Below are 26,014 nucleotides of genomic sequence, written 5' to 3' on the forward strand. Positions count from 1 at the left end.
TCAGCACAGGAGAAACTTGACGGCTACAAGACGCAGTCCATTCATTTTTACAGCAGCAGGCATGCTTCATGCAGCTACCAGCACTCCTCCTGCTGCCTGCTCACTGAGTTTCACTTTCCTCAGCCCGCTGCTCAACTTTTCACTGGTTTAACACTATGGACCCGCTATGGACGGACACCGGCGCCCCGGTACGGCATGCAAATACGTACTCTGACGTCGGCGATCATGTGGCTTTTGGCGTAGATCCTCCTTGTGATCGCCAATTTTTTCTTTCCTGTCGCCTGTTGTCTGCTCGGTTATTGGGCCGCCGTGAGTGTGTTTAAAACAGATTGGGCTCGTTTCGTCGGTTCGCAGTGGCTTCGGGGATTGTACCGCACTACCTGAGCATCGCGCCAAAACGGTGGGCAGGTAAGAAATGGAGAAACTGTTCCTCTGTTTTTCAAACGGCTCGCCGCGGCTGCCTCCTGAAAAGTCCCCCAAGTTAAAACTGCATGTAGTTGTTTGTTTGTGCCTCTCTCCTGTCTTGCTCTGGCACCGCGCGGCTCCCAAACACCCACACGCCTCAGTATAAATATTTTAACTTGTCTAGCCGCATGAACTTTGCCTGCCCCTGCCGTTTACACCTGCGTACTGAGACAATGTGTCCGCCAAGTTGTTAATTGGATGTTTTCGACCCCGTGTTTAAGTTTCACTTTGGTACGTTGTGACCGTGGTGCGAGAAGGCATAGAGGAGAGACATCGTGTCTACTTTTCCTCCTCCCCGTTTCGACATAACCAGCAAAACATGGCCGTCCTTTGCCGACATGTTGTTACGTCGATGGCGAGAGGGGGAACATTTGGGGAGAGTGTTTTTCTGCGCCCCTCTGTCACATCTCGGGCTGGCCGGTGGACACCCCGCACCGCCGCCTGTGTAGCCGCTCACATTCAGCGGTACTGAGGTTAGAGTGCAACTTTTTGAGTCCGACGTTGTTTATAGACTTTGATTTGTGCGACTCTGTGATGTAGGCGTAACGTTACCCCTGGTGATGCCTCCTCCCCTCCGAGACCACGGCTCCTACTGCATGCAGACACATAGACAGACAGGGCTGTAGCACAGGAGCCCACTTATATCCTGTCACTGCAGCAGGCCCGTAACTGTTGGAAAAAGTCAGACGTGGTTCATTTTATTCACAATATCAACTTTGGTTTTGAACTCAGTGCAGTGCACACAGACTGTAAGCTGCACACAGACTGTAGCTCTCCTCTGGAGTCAGCACACTCAGACTTAACCAGGGGAAATATGTGCTCAGTGCACCCAGTAAAACCTTATGCGGGGATAGTGGCTGTTGGATTGATTTCATTGTATTTGATGCTTTATGTTGTCCTGTACTGCATAAAACACCTAAATAGTTTAATACTGCAGTGCTGTAGTTGTTGTTGCTAACAAAACACAGCCCAGTTTTTATCACCTCCTACCCAGTTTTCTAGTTTCTTACATCATTATGTCATAGAACAATAAAACACATACTCTACCATGTAGCATAGGTTTATTATTATGAAACCATGTCACATAGTTTATACAGTCACTGTAAACTGACTAACTTTACAGTAGGGTGGTGGTGTCCTCATATGTCCTCATCAGACCAGAGGGCCTTCTGTTAAAGCCTTATGTAAATTGTCTTGTTGCTTTTTGCGGCTGTGGCACAATTTCAGTGACATATATACACCTTCAGTAGAACTGATCCATCCAGACACAATTGTGCAATACCCCAGGTTGGAACTGTTATTTATCTTATTAAGTGTATTGGGTATCAGCCATGATTTGAACCAGTCCTCCTTTAATACAGTTTATTTGTTAGTGTTGTTATAAAATAAAAAATTTCCTCCCTTAGCGGCATTCATTCAGTTTTTGGTACCACAGCCATCCCTGGCCTAATACCATTACCTCACATAAACAATGATGACAATGAGGTCTACAGCTTATAAATTTGAGGTTGGATCGGCGCATCCCGACAAACTGTCACAAATCGGATGTTTATTGATCTACAGTACATATTCAGTACAATGGTTTGATTTGAGTCTGCTATAAACAACATACACACAAGTATTGGTGTTGATAATAATAACATCAAACACCTGACTATGACATTTCCAGGGACTGTAACACCAGCTGGCTCCCAGTACCAGTTACAATTAGATATTGACTCTATCATTGTGGAGGTTGAGATTAAAGTAGCATTTTATACCTAACATACTGTGGTGCTGGTTGTGATAAAACAGTCCCTGACACCAAATAATTCAGTGCACCTGTTCACCAGTGACCTCTGACAGGCCTAAACACTCTGGCCCTACAGGTGGGCCAATTAATTGAAAAGCGTTCTGCGCCTGTTACGGATACTGCTGACTGTACGTCTGATGAAATATCTTGTTCATTAGACGATGTTCTCTCAGCACTGGTGTGACCTATTATGTTGTATTTCTAAACATTCTCTGATCAACAGTCCCACCCTCTCAGTAAAAGATGCAAGTGGTTTTGATCACAGCGCAGTTAACCCTCCTGTCGTACCCGTTACCAGCAATTCCTCTGGGTATAAACTTGGCTTCGCTCGCTAAGCCACGCACTCTTGCTCTTTTCCATGTGAAGAGAAATTTGGCTCATGTTTTGTTCTTCACATGGTTTCCGCTTGTGATCTGCCAAATCAGAGATAATGTTATGTAATTTGGAATGACAGCCGGCTCAGTTTTATTGGGGGCTGAACACTCAAAGGGTTTCTGTTGATAAAAGTAAACCGTCACATTTCAAATCTCACACACACACACACACACACACACAGTTGTCTAGTGTATTTTGTCGCCAAGCATTTCTTGCAGAATAATGTCGGGAACACAGCTTAAAAAAGGTGTTATGTGTAATTGTCTGCACTTAACCCACCCAATAGAAATACTTAGAATTATGAATGTTTTTGACTGTTACCATGTCAGTGTAGTAGAAAGAAGTAATGATAATCTAACAATCACAGTTGTGTAGTGTAGAGCAACATTAGTGAATTGTTTTTACAGTTTGACAGATGCAAGATTAAGTCTGTTTGAATATAATTTTTGGGGGGGAAATGTTATTATTAGTATTGCTGAAAGGATTAGAGAAATGCACAGATGTCACCATCCTACCTTCTTGTCCATAACATCAGTGATTGTCCCATCATCACTACACTGTGACAGCAATAGGGACAGCAAGCTTTTTAGTGAGGAGAGGATTTTATGTACAGCCTAAAATCATTTTATTTTATTTACAGTAAGGTGTTTAGAAGCTATTATTTCTGGGAAAATGGCTTAAATATAAATCTGCCCTCATTGAATTGCCTTTTTTTCCCCAGTCTCGCCCAACCATGCAGTGTTTCTCAATGTACTGTGACCTCTTATAATGTCACAGCCGAAACATCCAGCTGTGAGGTGATCCACACTATTTTGTTCCTAGAGGCATCTATTCGTTTACTGTAGCCAGATGGTGGAAAATGAACAAGACTCAGTCTGTCACATTCATTTAAATAGGAAAACACTGAGCCTCAAGAATTGGTGTCAAATTATGACCCGTGAAGTGAATGAAAAAACAAAGATCTCTGTATTTAGACAGATTTATTTAGACAGCTCGTACACATAGCTCTTCTAAACCAAAGCCAAAGGTGTGTTTTAGAATCTTAATGCCAAATTTAATGGATTTTGTTTTCCAGACATCAAACTTCATGTGAAATCAAAAGCAGTTTTCAAAATCCAAGACAATTACATACAGTCTAACAGAAGAAAGTGCAGGATAGTCAAATATCATTCATGTCAGATTTGATTGTTGACAGTTGTCATACCACCAGATGTTGCAAGTGTCTGCTGCAGTTTCTGAATGCTAACTAGAACTAATCTGGGGCAGAAGATTGATAGCAAAACACATCGACTGAGAAATGATGTTTGTTTTTGATAAATGAAAGTGGGCAGGTGGCGGGTAGTAAATGTGATGTGTGTGCTGCTGATGTTACAGCTGATAGGTGTTTGAGGTTACGTTGGCTAAGTGGTTAAAATGTTAACGTGATTTATATGTGTAAGATTTTGATCATTGTAGGCTGTCTGCTTGCAATTAGCCATCCAGCACTGACCAACAGCTTTCTAGCTAGAAAATGACAAGCGGCTAACACTAGATTGATTGTTAACCAAATGACTCATCTGTTTTTTGTGAACAGCAAAAATAAGTGCAGGTCCACCAGATAACAGCTCATTTTGTAGTTTGGCTAACTCACAAAATTACTACAAATCATAAAATCTGAACAGCATTTTGTCCTTGATTTTTAATGATTTATTTTTCTATTATTTATTTTTATTTTGACAATCGGGTGCAGTGAGGTTGTAGTAATAGGTGAAAGAGATATTTTATGTTTAAAGAAGCCTCTTATGCTCTCACTGTTTTCTTTTTAGGAAATAGGAAACAGAAATACTGTAACCAGCATATAAAACAAAGATTCAATTTACTGGTCCTGTATGTATGTTCATATGGTTTGAGCTTACACTTATTTATTCCACGATAAACGACTGTCATTTTAAGGGGCCGTGATAGCAGACCTGTGGTGGGTTCCAACACGTTTTTGTTTTTCACCTTCATCAGGAACGTCCAGCATTTCCTGACTGCACATAATCATGCTTCCACTTCCATTCCTGAGCTGTACAATGTGTATAATGGCTGTCCATTCTCTTGGTGAAACACTGGAATGAGTCATCATGGGTTGGAGGACGGAGGTTGTTGTTGTTGTCATCACGGCCCGTCGTGCTCAGCTTGACTCTGTGATGACATCACCAACGTTTACGCTGTGCTTTGTTCCACTGTGTTCAGTTCAGGTCTTCCTCTCCGCTGTGCCTCTGCCGGCTTCTCAGACGTGTTGTTGGGTGACTAAGGCAATCACAGAGATGAGCTCATCACCTGTAGGTGGGGCTGAGAGGGAGAGCGTGATGCAGGGAAGGAGGCAAATTAGAGAGGTAGAGGAGTTACATGAGGACAGATGAAGAGGGAGCATGAAATCAACACTAGTAAAGAGTACATGTGATGTCTGAGAGAGATGGAGGAAGAGACAATAGAGTGACACTGCATGAGAGTGACAAGGGAGGGAGACAGGAGTGAGGAAGTGATAAATCCATGTAGACTAAAGGCCCATATGCACCTTAAGCTGTAAAAGTGTTTTTTCATGTTGGTTTGTATGTCAAGTTTTGGAATATAAGGCTGCCGTTTGCTAGATCAGGACCTAGTTGAATCCCTGGAAATCTTCCACCATAGCTCTCATAACATTTCCAGGTAAAGCAGACAAAAAGGTCATTGTTCTTACGTGTGATCCTTTTATGTGTCCACTAAGGCAATCCCTGACTTTGGTAATGTGCTTGATATGGTGTCACCATTTCCCACCGTTGGAAAGCCTGTCGGAAAAATCACACATAAAGAATTGCAGGTACGGCTGTGGTGTTTAACATGTCGGAAATCCAACCGAACTAAGGTGTCACCGAAGAAACCCGGTGACACTGAGAGTGACAAAGACAAGAAACGAGACACTAGAGTCAGAATGTCTAAGCAGTCTGAAAGAGAAACAAGAGACGACCTCAGTGAGAGATTGCAAGTATGTGTGTGTGTGGGAGAAAGAGCAGGTTCACCAGGCTCCATCATTAGTATCTTCCATCAGTCATTTCACAAGCTGTGTGTTTTATTAAAGACTTTACTGCTTCATTTCTGCATTGATTATTATTTAAGTCTGTGAGTGCACAGCAATTTATACAGCAGTGTGTAAGCATGTATTAAACTATCCGGTGGACATCACTCACCAGTCAGAGGGCTTATTTGTAGTGGCCACTGCAGTCTTAAAACTACTTCTGCAGTTAGCACATTAAATCTGAACATAAGCACTAAAAAAAGTTAGATCTGTACCCGTGCACACAATCTGTGCATGTCATGTAGGTCAATCATGCCTGCTCGTGTGTAGAGTCGCTCCCCTTCTCACACCCCAGTGTGTCCTCCAGATTTCAAGTTTGGGGGGAAAAAAAAGGACAGAGGGGAAACGGAGAGAGAGCTTATTGAAAGGCCTTCTGCACTGCACCACGTCAGCCAGTGGCAGAGCTCAGACACGCCCCTCTTACCAACGTTAGGCCAATGGGGAGAGGCCGGAGACAATTCACAAGCCACACCCACTGCAGAAGGCAGAGATTGACAGGTGGGAAATCTGGCTGCACAGGAGCGCTGAATGCTCACTGAGACTCTGTCAAACAAGTAAAGAACTCCAAAGTCTCCAGGTGTTCTCATTTTGATTCAGCAAGACAGTCAAGACCTAGATCTTTCTCTCCTTCTCATGCATGCACACACACATGGAGGACACTGTATAAATTGCATTGCAGTAAAACATGATACAATTTGTTGTGATCAAAATGTGGTAACTGCTTGACTGAAGTCCCTCCAATGCCCCCGCGTTGACGTTATTTTGCAGGATGCTGTTTAGGTGCAAGAAGACCCTTGCCCTATACTAGCTCTGTCCCACAATGCAATTACTGTAACTAAAAACTCACATTTTACCCTCTTCAAACAAAAAAAAAAACAAAACTACAAAAACATTTTTAGCAGTGGTTTAAGCCCTTAGTAGTTGACATTGTGAAGTACAAGGTTTCCGTGGGAGAGTAATGTGCTGTTATCAGTGTGGCTGTCTGTATGTGCACAAGGCCACGAGGGAGAGTGAAAGAGAAGAGCATGGAGCTGAACAGGGGGAGTGCAAATAGGACAGCAAAACCAAATGAAGGGGGGTTATTATCATGAAAGCCACATAAAAATGTTCAAGAGGGATAGTTTACCCCAGGATAACTCCCATTTGCTGTAATGAAACTCTGCCCCGCACCCCATCTGTTTTTCATTCCCTCTCACAGCCCCTGGAATCAAGTGAATGCTCGCTGACGTGTTGGCCTTCGTCATTGGGGTCACGTCGGGGGAGTGTGGAGGGGCCGCAGCGGCAAACTGAACTGAGACAGCCTTAGATGTTCCATGACAGTATGGGCGTTGGATACTCGTCAGTTCCTGATGTTCAACAGGCAAAGCTAAATGGGGAGTCCATCATAGGTGGACTGTCAGGTTGGTTAAATAGCTTATTTTGAGTCGATTGCTGGGCTGCACAGCCGACTGTTTAGTGTGGTCCTGTAGGTTAATGTATACTGAGTTACAAACAAAGGTGAATCTCTGTCATCTTTATGCCCCTAATAAGATTGTTAGAGAAAAACACGAATCTCTCAATGTGTCATTCAGACCCTCTAATAATGTAGAAGATTTGTCAGCATGTGCAGAATGAGGTGTAGGGTGTCAACCAGGAAGTAAAGTTGAGCTGGATTTTAAGCATCTCTGCTGTCATGACACTGTTTGACCTCCTCTGGGTTTTCTGCTCCTGGATGCAAGCACATACTCACAAACGCTTTCCGTTGGTTACAGTGTTACCATAGTAACACAACCATCAGCCGCAGAGTGGGTGACACTTGGATATTTTTATAGCTTGCCCTTTGTGTGTTCGACAGTGCGCCGGTGTGTTAAGGGAGGATACAGGTCTGGCAATGTGACACTAGTGTGTGTTCAGTGTTACGCGAACCACATTAAATGGGAGACTGGATCGTGGATCTAATGCAGCGTAGCCTGCTTGACAGTATTTCCATCATGCTGTATATAGGCCACTGTGTCTCCTCGTGTTTGTGGATTGAATAAGGACACAGCAGTGATGATGGGGCTACTTTTCTGGGACCTCCATATGAAAGTTTGGCAACTTGTCATAAAAGCTGATGAGTGCGTGATATTGAGCCCATGCAACTTTAGAATATTGAACGAAAAATACTCAAGAGAAAAGGTGCTGACTTAAAAGAAAGTGAGATTGTGCTATACACAATTTATAGCAGCTAAAATTTGCTGAGGTGACAGAATCTTGTCAAAATTAATAGCAAAGTATGCACTAAAATGAGTTTAGTCACTCTGATACATACATCAGTATCTGTGTATATGTCAGTAAATAACAAGAAATAATACCAAAGATGCTTGAGGTAGACTATAGAAACACTGAGGCCAATAGTTTGTTCACCAAACACAAAGATTATTTCTCATGTGTAAAAACTCATACTTAGTACAAATCTTGGCCACAATTCAAATTACAACATTTAAAGGAATAGTTTGACATGTTGGGAAAGTTGGTTATTTGCTTGCCAACAGTTAGGAGATAAGATTGATGCCACTCTCATCTCTGTACGGTAAATTTGTAGCTGGAACTAGCAGCTGGTTAGCCTAACAGCCTGGCTCTTTCCAGAGGTGACAACATCAGCCCATCAGCACCTCTGAAGTTCACTAATCAACAAATTTTATTTAGCTTGTTTAATCTGAAAAAAAAACACAAACAGTGAAAATGACAATTCACTGTTTGAGTGGGTTATGTGGATTAAACAAATATGGGATAAAATGTTGATTAGTGAACTTTAGAGATAATAATATGTGAATTTTATAACCTCTGGATAGAGCCAGGCTAGCTGTTTCCCCATTTTCAGTCTTTATGCTAAGCTATGCTAACCAGCTGCTGGCTCCAGATGCATATTTAGTCAAATTAAACATTCTGACATTGAGCTGACCAAAGTGCTGTATAAATGATATTGAAATATAAAGTAAAAGTAAAGACACAGAAAAACATACCAACGACAACAATTAACAATCAGGGACAAATACAGAATTATATATTCTGACCAGTGAATTAAAAATGTGTTTTTGCTAGATTTAAAAACCCATGGCAACTGGTTCCATAATTGTAGAGCAGAAACTGGGAAATAAGAGAGAATTGTTGTCGGATCTCAGGGCCCTCTGAGCTGAGTGCCAGTAAATAAGCTCTGTGATATAAGTTGAGGCCTGATCATTTAGAGCCTTTACCATAGCATTTACCATGCTGACACGAGACTGGCATCAATCTAACTGCAGGATTATGCAAAAAGTACAGAACTGGTTTCCACCGAACTTGGTGGAGGGATGGGGCATGGGCCCCAGAAGAACCCCTTAAAGTTTGGCACTGATCTGGTTACAGGGGCAGATCCAAGAAATGTTTTATCACTTTTCTACCATGACAAGATTGACCATTTCATCAGATTGACTTTGTACAATTTAGTGCAGATCCAGATAATAATCCGGACCTGGTGGAAGACAGTGTTTGCTCTTGGCGGAGGTATGCTCTCTACTGAGTGCTATTCTAGTTTTAAGTGTTTGTTTATAGTGTCTTTATGTTTAAAAAAAAAAAAAACATCTGGTTGGCCGTTGGCTATTTTTTTCCCCCTTATCAGTATGGGCATCAGCCTCAGAGAATCCAGTATGGGTTGGGCTATTGTGGCAAAACAACCGTTTGCATCATTGATCCACGTTTAGTCTTCATCCCAGCCCAGCAAAAGTAGAGCCGCTCTGTTGCTATGCAGAACATACCAAGCACTCAAACACAGTGCAGCACTTTGCTTTGCTCAGGAGGAGCCGCGTGATGAGATTTAAATTAAGTCTGCGACGGTCCGAAATTCTGCCTCTTCCACCCCTGCTGGGACGTATTAATGGTGGTGGTGCCTCTCCTCACCCACACAATTCAAACACACACACACTGTCCTCACTGCAGTGGCTGACTTATGGAACAAGCAGTCAGGGGGGAAAACACACTCAAAACAGACAGTGAGGGAGAGAAACCCACCCCTGACAGCAGTGCCAACAGAGCAGTGTGTGCACTCCCTCTGTGCAATATGTTTTTGTGAAATAAAATGCGTGATTGCAGTTCAAAGTTTTAGTTAATGTCGCAGCAAAAGTCGTGTCTGTGTTTCTGCAGCGTGTGGTTTCTGTGCTGCTTCCTAGTCTTGTTTTGCTTGTTATTCCAGAGCGCTGGTGTAACTGGCTGGTTTGTACTTCATGCATGGCTTCAAGTGCAGGAGCCGCAGAGGTTGCCATTCATGTGCCTTTGTGTCCGTGATGACTGCATGCCTGAAAACTCTGGCACTCAGTTGGCTGTGTCTCCGCAGTACATTCATTTCTCCAGCCTTCTTCTCTCTTCAGCTACAACAATGAACCCTACCAGAATCTGCCAGTACTTGAGCTTGATCTTTGTTCAGGCTGTTCAGGAGAGAGCTGTGGCACAGGACGTACAGTATTGTTTCCATTCCACACAGTGCATAGCCTTGCAAGACACTTGAGTGCATCTGATCAGTCTGGCTGCATAGTATAATTTTACATTTACTTTACTTACGATTGTCTGACTAAAAATAGAGCTGCAACCTTTTACCTTAACCTCTGAGACACAGGTACAGCAGTTACCATAGTGATCCATAAGAAATGTTGCCTCCCAAGAATTTCATCACTATACACGTCAATCACTGCAGGTTTGGCCAAGGACGTATGCATTGCCAAGTTGTCATGTGGCTACTTTGGTTCAGGTCGACGTGTTTTAACAAAAGTTATCTGTAATAGGAGACCACTTCACATTGCTTTCCCAAAATTCCCGTTTTTGAGAGCAGAGTCTGAGCCATATTTTTTCCCCCACTACTTTGATTACATTAATGATACCCAGAAATAGGATCTGAAAGGAGTGTGCTGCTGTGACTCATCTGTTCAGTGTCATTCTCTCCTCACTGCTGTTTGGATAGATAGATAGATATCCTTCCTATAGCACCACTATATTCCTGCTGTATTAGATCATCTGTCTGTCTTCATACTTTAGACAGGCTCAGTTGTATTGATTTCCCCTGTGCTCTCTCCAGTATGTATGCCAGTGTGTAGCCTAAACTGATTACTGCCAGGGCTGATATGTATTTGCTGCCTGGCAGCATTAAAGGTAACTCCTTCAGAAAGACGGCTCCACTAATACAATGCACCAATCAGACAGCCAGACAACAGGCAAGTACAGACAGACGGGCAGGCAAGGAGCTGCCAGGCTCAGTATTCATACAAGTTTAATGAGCATCCAGACAGTACAGAGTTTGTGGCTCCAGCACAGAGCTCACACTGCACACAGAAGCCAAGACGCTGACGTGGTTAGACACTTTAACTAACAGGTGAGAGACTGACTGACTGACCCAGGTTATGAAAACGGCTAAGTTTGCTTCCACAACTAATTACCATTTTTGGTGTTAAAAATAAAGGCATTATTTTTATAGCATCTTTCAAAGGCAGACATCACAAAGTGCTTCACAATAAAGATGAGAATCAAAAGTGAAAGTTACCATGTGGAAAGCTCAGGCAGCAGTCGGAAACATTAGTCTGTGCACAGTTCCTTCTGTGAGATGTTTACAGCCAAACAAACAAATGGCTCAGAGCAAAAATTTCTTCTCAAGGACACCAGGTTGATTACTTTTAATCCTTGAGAGAGTAGCCTATTAGTAAGACTATTATCAAGGTATTATACAAGTTATTTTGATAAAGTTTGAGTGACTGTTGAATAGAGTAATACATTGCCATGGTTATTAATCACACACTGTAGCAGTTCTCTTTTCCATGATGACATTCAGTGCTCCCAAGTAGCCAGCCAAGGCAGCAGGAGAGCAGCCCCGCCTTCCTCCGCTGGAAATGATAGAGTAGAGAGAGGAGGAGGCTGTTGGAGCCAGTGTATCCTCACTGCTCAGCACTCTTTACACACGCCTTTCTCTCTCTTCCAGGCGATCGGAGCACATGAGTTTAATCTTACTGCCACAACTTAAACTGCAGAGCTGCTTGTGTTTATATTGTGTATGATAATGTTCATTCTGAGTCAGCTTCCTTTCAGAAATCTGTCCTGCAGTGAACACTTTTTCTATAAATGACTCAGTAGGCAGTTAGTTAATATTCAGACTGATGTTTGATGTCATCCAGGGACTTGAAGTTCATTTCTGAGGAACCAGTGGCAGCATCGCCAACGTTATTTAAGTTCTGAGGTAGTTGTGTTTACAGCTTACTAATATGGATGTTGCGTAAACGGAATTGCTCATCCTCCCTCCCTCTGCTTGTGTGGGTTTAGCACATACAGTAGGAGGTAAAAGTCCAGCCACAGCTTTGTTCTCTTCATCGTCAGATCCTCATCCAGCCACTGTCACCCATCAGCACATCCACAAAGTGTCCAGGCTGTGAAGTTCAGCAGGTCATATGAAGTGGCACAACAGATGCATCTCAAATTCCGTCTTACTGGAACTTGGCTACATTGCTGGATTTTGGGCAAAGGGCGGACTTTGAGGGACAGAGCGATAGTGAGTGGAAGACTGAGTATGTATACTGCAGTGTTTACATCATGTGTCCTCTTAGAAGGTATTAATCTGTACAGCACCCAGAACAGGGTTAGTAGGATAATCGAGTAGCTTTCAACCATATCTTTTACCAGAGAGGTCTTTTGTGTGCCACCTCTGACTAGCTCTGATTTCCCTTGTCCTCTCCTTGTTGCTTGGTCCTTGACTTTCCCCGTTGACTGAATGAGTGAAGCTGAAGAAACCTCACAAATGCACCACACCACTCTGCATCCTGCAGGACAGGGATTTTTCAACACACACAGCCTGTCAGCTGTTTCTGCAAGATTTCTGTTTTCCTAAGTATTTCTCCTTTTTTTTTCTTCTTTTTTTTCTCATTTCTCTGTCTCTAAAACCAGCAAATACAACACCACATGCAGCCGGGTCAGCCTTGTACATACAGTCTCAGCCAGTGTGACATGGCTGTAGCAGCTACTTGACTACAGCTCTACGTCCGCGGTTGCTATAGCGACACCATGGTAATGAGTCTGCATTCTAATGATGCCTCAGTGGGTTGTTTGAGGAGTTGAGATATCTCGGGACAATGAGTCGACTGGCGAATGACAGCCTTCAAGCCTCGAAGCGAACAGTGCCATGTGATTAATGCGTAGCTGTTGGAGAGGATCTTTTACGTGATTACAAAGTATAGTCCTAACATGCTGAGCTGACAGAAGCCCCCAAAGTCATACTATTCACATAATTACTGTTGCTCCACCCTGAGTAGCAGGCTTAAATATGATCATACTGTTTGTTTGGTGGGGTTAAATATCTTTCCTCTGTCAGTCTTTACTCTTTTAAGAGGACTTTCCCTCGTCCTCTGTGCTGACTCGGCTTTATGAAACCTCATTATGTCCTGATAGAAGAGCACCGCTGCTGCATCGACTCATTTGATTTTTACTCATGTGCATATGAGTATGAAGCTTCGGCGTGAAGCCTCCAGAATATCAAGACTTTTTTCAGTCAGATAAGCGTCTCTCTCCCCTCTCATTACAATACTACCCACCTGCTCACTATCCCTCAGTTTTTCGTAACCGCTTCTTCTCGATAGACGTGTCATTTCCACACAACCCAAATAAAGCCGCTCTTAGCTTTTAAAGATATGTATCTGAAGCTGCTTTTGTCTCTGGCTTCTCATTCTATTCACTTGGTGGCATAATCTGATTTATGATTAGTCAATACTTCTCAAGAGAACTTGTTGTAATGACAGCCGCAAACTTGTCAGCTGCATATATTTGCATATCAGCCACATTGCCAAATCACTGTTTTCAAACTGTGATGATAAAAGTTTTTACTCTGCATAAGTAGACGACAAAGTAGCCCTCTTGTAAAACTTCATGTTTGTTTTCAGTCAGACGGAAGCTGCAAATACAGAACTCTCCTGATCTCAACCAATTCTATCAGGTGGGTGTTGGAAGTGGGCAAAGTCCATATGGTTTCAAAGACAGTTGCTCGTGTTGTTTCCCTGATTGTGCAACTGCTTGTTTTTAATGTAATTTGAAAAATTTAACTGACATAAAGTCTTTTTTTCAAAAACAGTTGAAGTGTTAAAACTGGCATTAATATAGATACTCGAGGTGGCACTCGAGGACATTTTCTAATGTTGGTGGTTTTGCAGAAATGCAGACGTAGGTGAAATAACACAACACATAAAATGCAGGAGCAACTGAACAAGGGCTATAACCAATGATTATCTTCATAATCGATTATCCTTTATTTTGCAAAATATCAGAAAATAGTGGAAAGTGCCCATTGAGAGCCCAAGGTGAGCACAACCCAAAGATAATCAGTTTACAATTGTAGAACACTAAGAAAAATGTAAATATTCACATTTGAAAAGCATAGTTTGCATTTTTGCTTAGTAAATGACTAAGCAATTATCAAAATTGTTGCCAATTAATTTTCTTTTGATCAATTAATTGTGTCAGTTCTACCTTTGCATGAACAGTAACTTGTGTATTACCCCTTCTCCATATCATGTCTGCCACATCCTGGTTTTCTGATTTATTACTGCACAAGCAGGGCTGGTATTGTTTTGGTATTGCTTAATGGAGCATTGACAGTATACAGCAGCTGTCAAGGGGGTGTGTATGATATGAAAGGTTTTTGTCCACAGTCCATAAACATTCCCAGGCTCTGTTTGTGTGTCATCACAGCAAAATGTGGTCCTGCAGACACCTACTGTAGCGGGAACTACCACAGAGGTGGTTTTGAGGACTTTGGCAGGTGTTTATATGTGCAAGATAAAGTCATGAAACTTTACAGGTGGGTAGATGAGATTAAAATGAAGGCTGGGTTGACCCCTTAGTGCAGAGTACACATTTAATAACGTAGTAAAAACTACTGAATGCTCATGGATTTGAACGTCAACATGTTGACAGACGTCACAGTTGGTATGATCCCATCGCAGGATGGTCTCTAGTTGAATTTGTGTCCTATACACTGTACATAACCCCTACTGTTTTTATCTCAATGTTGCCCTTTTGACCTTTTTGTTCCAGGATTTGTCTAAATTGCGTGATGTTATGGACTTAACGCAGTGGTGAAAGCTTTTTAGGAGTTTGCTGCTCCATGTGAGGGATGCATGTACACTGCTTTTCTACTCAGTTTTTCATAGAACATTCCTGACCACCTGAAGACCGTCTGCTGTGCTCCACTGTTTGTTTGTTTGCCAGCCTCCTCTGACCTTTTTCATTTTGAGCCATTTTTGCCCACAGGCTGGCTGTTGACACTTACCTCTTTTGGGTGGCGGCTCGCTGCAGATCCACATGGGACACTGCTGAGCTTAAATAACCAAGCATGTTGCATTACTTAAAATGCTGAAACCAGCCCGTTCACTGCCTCCTGTAGTTGGCTGCCTATTCAAAGGCACTTGAAAAGGGTATCTATGTTTTCTCATTTTTCTTCACTCTCCACTTTATTCAGTGTCAAAATTGTCTCAAGCATCTCGAGCAAACAAAGTTCTACACATAAAGTGTCCTTATTTCTGTGACTCGCATTGAGTGACCATTTCAATTGAGGTGAGAGATGTGACCACCCACTGGTCTCACTAGCCCTTTTTCACACAGAGATCCCACTATATTACTGTTAAGACCCTGCTTTATGCTGCCTTTGCTTGTTGCCCACGCCTGCATAAAAGCAGAATGCCCCCCCCCCCCTCCCCCGCATTCTGCCCTCATAACTTTTTATATGGAATAAAAAGGCGTAACATTTCCCACCTTGAACAGGTTGCGTAAAAAGGATTACTGATTAAATGCTTTCAAGAGCAATGAAGGAAACCGGTAAAGCAATGGTTTTTAAACAATAGGCCAAAATGAAAATGTCTTTCTATTGATTGTAATAATTTTTTCCTCTACTCTTCCCCTCTGTCTCTCATCCAGGTAGCATCCTGTCATGCAGTTCCAGGAGGTCGATGAGCACTGGAGCTGACACTGTCAGCGAGCCCAGCATACACTACACTTCAATAGCCCCACTTCTACCAGACCTTCACCTTCCACTGCCCTCCTCTCTCTCCAGCCACTAATCTCACCCCAGGGGAAGCCTTTTCTTAAGACTTCTTGGCTGCTGAGTCCCATCCCACTGTCCTGTGCTTGCTGCCTGTATCTCTAGTGCAAGCCAGTCCTCCTGGCTATACCTCTGCACCTTAGACTGTGTTTTCACAGGGGTGCTGCATCCTGCATCCTGGGCACCTTGGCCATAGTCTCCTTTACAACATCCCTGGCCAAGCACAAGCACCAGGACAAACCCAGGATCTACCATCATCATGTCCAGTCGACGGAAGGCTTCCACTCCCTGTATGATCCGACCAGAGCAGACCATGGTGGAGCTGGATGATGAGTCAGAGGAATCGCACAACATGGAGGTACACTGTCAGTATGTTTGGCAGCAGCATCTGACTTTTCTTTAATAGGTTGAGTTTAATAATTAACATGGCATGCTTGGTTTTGTGTAAATTTGAATATTGTACTTTTATGACTTCTAAATACAGAGTCACATTAAAACTGTTTCTATCTTGTGATTTTATATTATGCTGCATTTTTCTGTGGATGCACTAATCTCAGGACTCAGTTTATAAATCGAGGGCAAGAGCCAAGAAATATATCTGTGTGTGGATCATCTGCACATATTTCAAATTGCCATTTGTAGTCTTTGTTTTTCATCTGAAAACTGCTCTTTCCATTTACCAGACAAAAACAGAGAACCATACTGAGGAGGGGCCTATGGAGGCAGATCTCTCAACAGGAGCAGAGCCATCCATGGACCTGGATCTAATGGGAAAGGCCTCAGACCCCCCAGCAGCTCCAGACAAACCTGCGACGGAGCCACCAGACCTTTCTAAGCCTCAACGTAGGCAGCAGGGGGGCTACGAGTGCAAATACTGCCCCTTCTCCACACAGAACCTCAACACTTTCAAAGAACATGTAGATGCCAACCACCCTAACGTCATCCTAAACCCCCTGTATCTGTGTGCTGTCTGCAACTTCAACACAAAGAAGTTTGACACCCTGACAGAACACAATGAGAGGTGTCACCCAGGGGAGAGCAACTTCAAATTCAAACGTATAAAAATGAACAATCAGACAATCTTAGAACAGACAATAGAGGGGTGCAGTAACAATGCAGTCATTTACAACACTTCCAGTGCCATTTCAGGCAAAGGGGACGAACTAGGCATTCTGCCACTCAGCAAACCCACCACAGTCAAGATCGGTAAACCAAAAATAATATCAGATAATAAACGGACAGAGTCTCAGTTGGGGAAACTGACCCCTGATCTGGCCAAGAAACCAATCACAGCGGTCAATGTCAACGGGACAGTCATCATCCCTGAGTCAACGCTCCTCAAAGCAGACGGCCTTTCTCACATTATGCCTTCCCTACAGCGGCCTCTAAACTATACCCAGGTAAGACGCACAATGGAGGAAGAATTCTTCTAGTTTGTCATTTTGAGAAATACACGTGAGAAATGCACAAGTACATTTTCTTGTCATGAGTTGGGTGAAAGATGAATACCAAGCTCATGTTTGTACGTGAAATATAAAGCTACAGCCAGCTAGCGGTTAGCTTAGCTTAGCCTGGTTCTGTCCAAAGATAAAATAAGATAACCCTACCAGCAACTCTAAAGTACATTCAATTGCAAATGATATCATGTTTGTTTAATTAGTAGTTGTATTTCCCAAAATGTTGAACTATTTATGCTAAACTAGCTTAGCTAGTTGTGTCTAAAGGTTACAAAAAACTACCAGCAGCTCTGAAGCTCATAAATTTGTCGACAAGCAAGCACACAATGTAACACATATGGAGATTGAAGTTTCCAATGATAAATGAATACATACTTCTTTTTGGGAAACTTTCAAGGAAATTATGAGGAAAATACAGACTTTACATTAAGCATTACCATCTTGTTGTTATTTTCTGTTTTGTTCCAGGTGCCGAAGATCGCAGTGCCCCTCAACACAACCAAATACAACCCTTCACTGGATGACAACCTGACACTCATCTCCTCCTTCAACAAGTTCCCCTACCCAACACAGGCTGAGCTCTCCTGGCTCACTGCAGCCTCAAAACATCCAGAGGAGCAAATCAAAGTCTGGTTCACCACACAGAGGCTCAAACAGGGCATTAGCTGGTCACCTGAGGAGGTGGGAGTTATAGTAATAATAATATTATAGGCACTCTGTTTAGTGTATTTTCCTTAGGTCTTTTTCATCACCCAGAGGCTCAAACGGCATCTGCTTATTTTCCAAAAAGTAAAAATAATAATGGTGACAGAAACTGTATTTCTAGCACCTCATGTTATTTCACCTTAAGTCTGAGTACTGAGAATAATTACTGTGGGCTGAAATATTAAGTGGGTTTGGGAATGCGCCATGCCTTCAGCAAATTATAGCTCAAAGCACAAGTATGGAAATTGTCTATTTAGACAATAACCACAGATCAGATTGTGGGGTCTTGCTTGATTACTAACATGTTGAATTAAATTTAATTTTCAAAATTAATTCGAACAGTCCAAGATGAAGCATTAAATAATTGTGGTACTGTATTTACTACAGATAAATAATATAATTTCATCCATACACACAGATAAGAGATATATATTAAACAAACAAGTATAACAAGCACTTTCCCTCTGTGACAGGTGGAAGAAGCCAGGAAGAAAATGTTCAACGGTACAATCTCCTCTGTGCCTCAAACCTTCACTGTGGTAGCTCCTCAGCTCAACTCTCAGTCATCCACCAACCAGTCTGCTGCAGGCTCCAAACCCATGCAGCAAGCAGCCTCAGTCCTGCAGTCCCTCCCCTGTCAGCTCCTGGGACCGAGCAGCCTGGTGCTGACTCCTGTAGCCAACGGCTCCACTGTCACTTGCGCACCACTGGCACTCACAGTGGCTAACCAGGTAGCAAAACACTGGGCAGAAATGCAACTCATACAAACGCAGTAACACAGTCAATATGTCAATATGACTTGCAACTATCCATCTTAAACTATATTTAATATTTCCTCCATGATTAATACAGGTGGCGCAGTCACTTAAACGACCCTTGGCCTCCCCTGTGATAGCCACAGACAGTAAACGACCCTCCATCATTCAAACCATCTCGGCGCCCATGGCCACATCAAAGCCGGCGTCACCCAAAGTGCTGAGTTTCACAGTTGACCCCAATAAAACAGCCGAGCAGCTAACAGTATTGAGGTCCAGCTACACACAGTGTCCTTTTCCTGAGGAAGATGAGGTAAGAATAAGTGAGTGAAATGGCATTTTTTTTTTTTTTTTGTGCCATGCCTTAAAAATTCAACATAGACAGATTTTTTTGTGGCAGCTTTTATTTTCTAATTTAGTCCTGCTGCCTTTTTTTAAACACTCAACTGTCACTGATAAATGCCCGAGCTTATTGTTTCATCTTCCATTGCATCTTGTCGTGTGATAGATCTACAGGCTGATAGAGACCACCGGGCTGTCCAGAGGAGAGATAAAGAAGTGGTTCAGTGAACAGAGGCTCCTTAATCTCAAAGGTATGAGGTGTGATCAGTGCCACGCTTCCCCTGACTGGGATTAATCATACATCTTTCTGTGGGTTTGAAACGATCTCATTTTGCTTCCCAGGGGTGAGTTTTAATTACTAAACCATAACGAGCTTTTTTTAAGCACTGTGTCCGTGCTGCGTCATTTAACCAGTATTGTATGTATTATTATACCTCTGCGCTGGTGACAGCCAGAGCTGGAGGCATTATATTTTCAGGTTCTTGTGAATGCGATATCTCAGTAATGCCTTGAACAAATTTCTTCAAATTTGGCACAAACATTTACTTGCATTCAAGGTTGAACTGATTAGATTTTGGTGGCCAAAGGTCAAGGTCACGGTGACTTCACATTCTTGTGAATGCAATATATGAGGAACGCCCAGAGGAATCTTCATTACATCTGTCACAAACATTCACTTGGACACAAGGATGATCCGATTGGAATTTGATTGTCAAAGATCAAAGGTCACAATTTTGCCCATAACTCACTCACTCATATGCTAATTATGACAAAGTTTAACACAAATGTCTAATAGGATAAAAGTGACATTTTATATCCAAAAAGTCAAAGGTCAACTTCACTGTGACATCATAATGTTCTGCAAAAACACATCTGGCAATTATTCAACACTGTAACTCAGGAAGGGGAGATTGTGACCTTATTTCCTGAATCTTGGTGGCTGGTGGAGGCATACAACTGCAAGGTGGTAATTCTAGTGTGAAAACATGAATTAGCATATCTCAGCATTTGAAGTTTCCCTCTCTTTTTGTCACTCTTGAAGGGGTTCCTCCACCACCAGTGCTAGTGAAAGCAGAGGTGATGCCAGCACCTAAAGATGGTCCTGTAAAGAAAGCAGTCCCCAGTCATTTTCCTCTGCTGGAGAGGGTGAAGGGAAAGACATCTGAGCAGCTGAAGGCACTGGAGGAGAGTTTCCAGAGAAGCAGCTCTCCAACTGAGGCCGAGCTAGGTACAGCCCACCCATCAATCCTCTCATAAGCACATGTCTTAGGATGGGAACACTTGAGATTTATTACCTTATTCTTGTTTTGGTTGTTAGTATACGACATAGAGTGGCTCCTGGGGGAATGTACTGGAGAAAAGTGATGTTTAGGACAGGAACAAATTTCAGGTATCAACAGATGAGGAAAGATGGATAAATATTGAGTCATAATATAAATAGTATCATTAGAATATGTGTATGTGTTTATTTGTGCCAGAGTGGAGTAATTAAACACAAGTGGTGATGGCTTAAACATTCAAACAGTGTTTACAGTGTTACTACTTCCTTGAACTTCCTTGAAAAGAATCAAACAGCTTCATTAATGAGCATTTTTTCTGTGTGCAGGAAGCTTGTCTGTGCATGTTATTTTACTAACTTATTCACTGGTGGTCTCAGTCTAGTACTAAATTCAGATGCTTAATGTGAACACATTATATTTGCCTTTGCCTACAAAAGCACATGACAGCCCTCCTGCAGATTGGGAGCTAATGAGGCACAAAATTAGCTTCACAGATATCTTTTTAAAGATTAGTTTATGTTATTAAATTCCCTGAGAAAAATGATGACAACTTTTAAACCACTTATTAAAAACTTTGGCACTGAAATAATATAAATTGGGTGAGATTCAGTTGGTTAGTTGGTTGTGTTCAATATCCTCACTCGGATTTAAAAATTACTTTGAAACATTCTGTAGTGTTTTCTTCTATTTCTAAGTTCACAGCATGTGACTTCATTTTCTTTCACCCTGGTGTAGCTGTAGGCCAGTCTCTGGTGGCTGCCTGCATGACAAGAATAGCAGAAATGTTTTTAATGAACCCATTTTTAAGTCCCGTGGAGAGAGACTGAATTCTCAGGTTTACAAAAAAAAGCTTCTACTTGGAGGTAACACAGCTCATTTGACCCACTGAACTCTCTTGTGCTGCAGACCAGCTGGCCCAGGAGACCAGGCTGTCCAAGACGGAGGTGGACTGCTGGTTTTCAGAGCGCAGGGCACTGAGGGACAACATGGAGAAGACTTTGCTCTCCATGGCCTCAAAAAACACGGAGGACAGACCAGACCGGCCCGGGGCGTTGCTGAACGGGGCTTCTCATCGAGAGCAGGACGGGAAACCTCTCCGCTCCTCCCCTCACCCACCTGTCCTCTCCTCTTCCTCCTCCTCGTCCCCTCCTGTGCTCGCAGCCTCCTCCCCTCACCCACCGACCCTCTCCTCCTCTGCATCTCCTCCCATCCTCTCTTCATCCTCCTCCTCTTCTCCCCATCCTCCCATCCTGTCGGCCTCCACAAGCCCAGTCCCCATCACCAGCCGCTCCCTCACCCTGCTCAGAGAGGTGAGAAGAGGTGACGGAAACACGTCAGTGTTGACTGTATCAAAATATGCCACAAGTTAGAGCATTGATGCAAGCTGTAATGATATAAAGATGAATACTGTTTAATTGGAGAGGTGCTGCTAATGGTGTCAACAGATTAATGAGATGTGACTTTAAAGAGATTAGTTGATGAGACGGCACCTTTTTAATACAATCTCAAGCGAGGTGTTGCGTAAAATTAAATGATTAATCTTGAGATGGTATTGTACTTGTACTTGAGGAGAAGCAGCGTGATTGACACTACATGATGAAAGTGGCTGATACCTGAATATTAAAAGTGAGATACGATGCTCAGTGACTACAAGGTCAGATCAGATAGAGTACAGAGAAGATGTTAGAGACGTGTTATGTCTGGAAAACAGCGGGATCCCATAGGATCCAGTATACAGTATATTCATGAGACATCTCTTTAACAGTAACAGTACTTGTTTTATGTCCAATGACACATATGCTGTCGTTTAATGGGGACCCCATATGTTTCAGCTGCAGAAAATAAAAGTCTGTCAGACATATTAAGCTTATCAACAATAGCCAATGTATTTATAGTATCACCTCACCTAACCCTACATAAAGGTAAATGTGTAGGATTTAAAAATAATTCACAACTGAACTGTTAGAAATGACAGTCAATTTCACTCTGTGGCCCCTTTGAGCAGGCTCTGTGTTTCACTGCTAGAGAGAAAAAGGAACAGCGTTGACACATTGCAGCAAAGCACATTAAGTTAAAATGGGCAATTGTTTATAATCAATGTAAACATACTGTGTTTCCATCAATAAAACTCCATCCGGGTAGGAAGACATTTCATAAATCACTGTTAAAAGAAACCAAGAGTCTACAGCCATGCTAAGAGCTCTGTTCGGCTCTACTTATATTGTGCTTTAAGATAAAGGCTTCAAGCATCAGCATTCAGCATCCTGACATGACATGACATGACATGACAATACAAACATGCTGATGTTTAGTAGGTACAATGTTCACCATCTTAGTGTAGCATGTTCAGTGAGTCAGTCAGTTCAGTATTTAAAGCCTTTAAATAAAAATGGCAACATTGCAGTATATAAATACTCATTGACAAGTAAAAGTCCTGTATTTTCAACTATGTGGTATGTATTATAAGCAAAATGTACCAAAAGTAAAAGAAAAATTATCCTTGAGTGTTACATTATTAAATATTATATATTATATTACTGGTAGCTAATTTCAACTATATTGATAACATGCTAACATTTGCTAATTACTAGTATATCTCTTTACCAGCTCTGGCAAAAGGATTCTGCCCTTTATATAAAACAAACAATCCTTAACACTCCAGGTGCTGATGTTTGAATTTTATATATGTCAGTCAATTAAATACTGTATTGTTTTGATGGGGTAAAATGTTTTGTGCTTGGTCCCATCATCTGTCACAGATGTTCTGTCGGACCCAGTGGCCATCTCCTGAGGAGTACAGCCAGCTGGAGGTCCAAACAAGCCTGGGACGCACCGACATTGTCCGCTGGTTCAAGGACCACCGCTCAGCACTGAAGAACGGTGAAACTCTGGACTGGATGGAAGGTTTCCAAAACCAGAACGTCGTTGAGCAGCAGAAAGCGGGCCATGAACAGAACAGCCAGAGTTCTGAGAAGAAACAGAGCGTTTCTTTGGAAGTCAAGGCTGTAAAAGGTGAGTTTTGGAGGAGAACATGGAGTAGTGTGTTTTTTTTGTCTTTCTTTTTAATATCATTTTTGGAAATTGTGTTATTCCCTTGTTTGACTTTGTGCTTTCTTTGTTTTTGTGCACATGCTTTATCACACAACCATTGTTGCAGTGGAGGAGGCAGGTGAGAAGACGGCAGCTACGGAGCACTCCAAGCTGTCAGAACAAGACAAAGTCCAGTGGTTGACTGACAGACTAGCACACAGTGTGACGGACCTGAGCCGGACCAGACCAGACCAGACTAGCTCTAGCGCTCCTGACAAAGGGAGGTGGGTGGAGAGACAAAAGCCAGATTTTTGTCTTATATTTATTTTGTGGTGTTAGATTCATGTTATACAGACAAAAAAGACCAGCTCACTGCCAATATTTAGTTTAAAGGAATTTCTGATGAGTTATTTTAAGTTTGTTTTTGTGAAAAATAAGACAGTGCATGGTTTATGACATCTTGCATTTAATGTGCAAAACAGGAAGAACAGAAAGAATGATTTTTTTGTTTCCAGTCCCTAGAGGGAGCCTGTTTGTGTTTAAACTTTGTGTCTTTTTCTTTGCCAGGTGGGTAAAGGTCAGTGTGGCAGTGGGGGAGGAGACTGAAGGAGAAGTGGAAAGACAGAGGCTTGCAACAGACTCTGATGTTTTGACCTTGGAGCAACCAGGGAGGGTCACTGGTTGATGGTAGGTTAAATAGGCGAAACAGCCCTTCAGTTAATTTTACTGCATTAAAATTAAAAACATCGAGTATAGACAAAATTAAGACATCGGATGTTGACATTACACTACATGTACAAAATGAAAGGGACATTTTCTATCTAATGCTGATGAGATGGATCAAGTTTAAAGCTGCTTTAATGAGTTTTTTAAATTTGTTTTGGGCACTTGGGGGCAGAACTTTACAACAAGCAAAAAAAAATCACACATCTGGCCTTGAGAAGATTATATTGCTAACATGTTAGCATCCATAAATATTAGCACTGATTTGGAGAAGACTCTGGCCACCTGATGAACATCTGGTGAAAAATATCTGGCTCTTTAGGTTGCTAGACGCTGTGCGGAACTTGCTGATTGTTTCTTTACCTTTTCTGCTTGTGGTGCTGGGCAGAAAGCATACAGTGGGTTTATCAAAGCTGCCTGTTGTGGCTGGACATGAAAGTTGTGGTTTGTGAAACCAAAACAATGAGCTGAAAGACGCTGCAAAGCTGGATAGAGCCCAGGGAAACTGCAAACAGGTGATAATTCTTTGTGGATTCATCATGAACAACACCCTTCACATAACGCATAGTAATTTGAAATGTTGTTAATATGAAAATCCTGATCAGTGCAGCTTTAAATAAATGAAGATTTTATTACATCTGTACAAATAAACAACTGTGCCAGTCATAAGAGGGTTAAGTGTAGGTGAAACCAAGAAGACAAATTACACATGGCTTTTCACCCAGTGCATGCTGGGATATGCTCCAGTACTCTGTGACCCTGACCAGGAATAACTGGCTATGGAGAATGGATTGATGGGCGGACAGATGCTGGAGTTGGATATGGATTTTGAAAACGTCACTGTGTGACTTGGCTCATGTCAATGAATAAATAAATGGTGAGCTGTTCGTTTAGGATGCCACAGCTGCAGCCCCCAGCTACCCAGGAAGTTATTAGTGTGTAATTACCTCTAACTGGTCCTTCAGAAAGATGGCATGCTGGGAAGGCAGGATGATATTTGGACCACACCATCATTAGCATCGTACATGTTGACAGCTCCCCCACCCCACACACACACACACACACACACACACACACACACACACACACACACACACACACCATTACTGCAGATGATGGAGAATTTCCATTTCATTTTATAAAAATTTGCACTTTAGTATCCAAAAAGGTTTTGTTTTTATTTCATGTCCATAACAATTGATGATTTTTAAATTTCTCAGTGACCACTTCAATCACTTAATCTGGGAACAGTATTGATAAAATAATAAATGTCTGATTTCTGATTATGTTCCAGGTTGAGCAAATCATTGACCTCTGAGTCAGACCACCATCCGATGACCCTGAATGACTGAAATGTGGAACCAGTGATGTAATTGTCTGCCTGTGATGTCATCACAAAGCGCCGGGGACTTTGGAGTGCCACTGTTAAAGCACTGATGTGAGGTGCAGATGCTGACATTAAGAGGAGTGCCAAAGCTGGACTTGATGCATTGTTCTTACTACTACTACTAGAGTTTTTAAAAAAAAACACAAAAACAAAAAAACAAAACAGAAGCACCCTTGTAAATATTTTTCTGTATTACAAAAAAAGTTTGTACAGTTTTACTGGGAGGGCAAGTTTTGTTACATTTTTAAAAAAAAAAAAAAAAAAAAGTCTGACTGGTGCCCCAAAACCTGAAATGTTTTTTTGTTGTTGTTGTTGTTTTAAGATCAAAGTGTATGAGTCTGTTTTTCACTGAAAATCAGTCCTAACCCTTTTTTTTTTTTTTTTTCGAAAATCATACTTGCACACTTCTTTATGAGCAGTCTTTGATGGCACTTGCATATATCCCTGCTGTATTGATAGATATTCTCATGATAGGCCTCTTCATCTCCAATTTCAACTTTTCCTTTTCTCTTGCACCGTCACCTTGACTCGCATTCATAGAATCACACTGGTGAAGGTGGAAATCAC

General features: G+C 42.1%; 1 protein-coding gene and 1 long non-coding RNA gene across 2 annotated transcripts; one reads left to right on the forward strand and one right to left on the reverse strand.

The window, feature by feature from the left end:
* Positions 1-25,718, forward strand: zhx2 (zinc fingers and homeoboxes 2). The gene is made up of 13 exons (XM_022753244.1): positions 1-408; positions 15,645-16,126; positions 16,452-17,168; positions 17,694-17,906; positions 18,404-18,661; positions 18,783-18,998; positions 19,194-19,278; positions 20,070-20,255; positions 21,214-21,617; positions 23,067-23,319; positions 23,465-23,621; positions 23,905-24,024; positions 25,355-25,718. Exons 2-12 carry the CDS (start codon positions 16,028-16,030, stop codon positions 24,020-24,022), a joined length of 2,706 nt encoding a protein of 901 aa, XP_022608965.1. The 5' UTR covers positions 1-408; positions 15,645-16,027; the 3' UTR covers positions 24,023-24,024; positions 25,355-25,718.
* LOC111227647 lies at positions 4,438-5,955 on the reverse strand. The gene is made up of 3 exons (XR_002665350.1): positions 5,824-5,955; positions 5,337-5,424; positions 4,438-4,948 (listed from the first exon to the last, which is right to left on the reverse strand). It is a non-coding gene; the product is annotated as an uncharacterized LOC111227647 (long non-coding RNA).
* Positions 25,719-26,014: the final 296 nt, after the last annotated feature.

The sequence above is a fragment of the Seriola dumerili genome, unplaced genomic scaffold (assembly GCF_002260705.1).
Source record: "Seriola dumerili isolate Sdu_G_001 unplaced genomic scaffold, Sdu_1.0 BDQW01000191.1, whole genome shotgun sequence".
In the NCBI taxonomy this organism is placed as follows: Eukaryota; Metazoa; Chordata; class Actinopteri; order Carangiformes; family Carangidae; genus Seriola; species Seriola dumerili.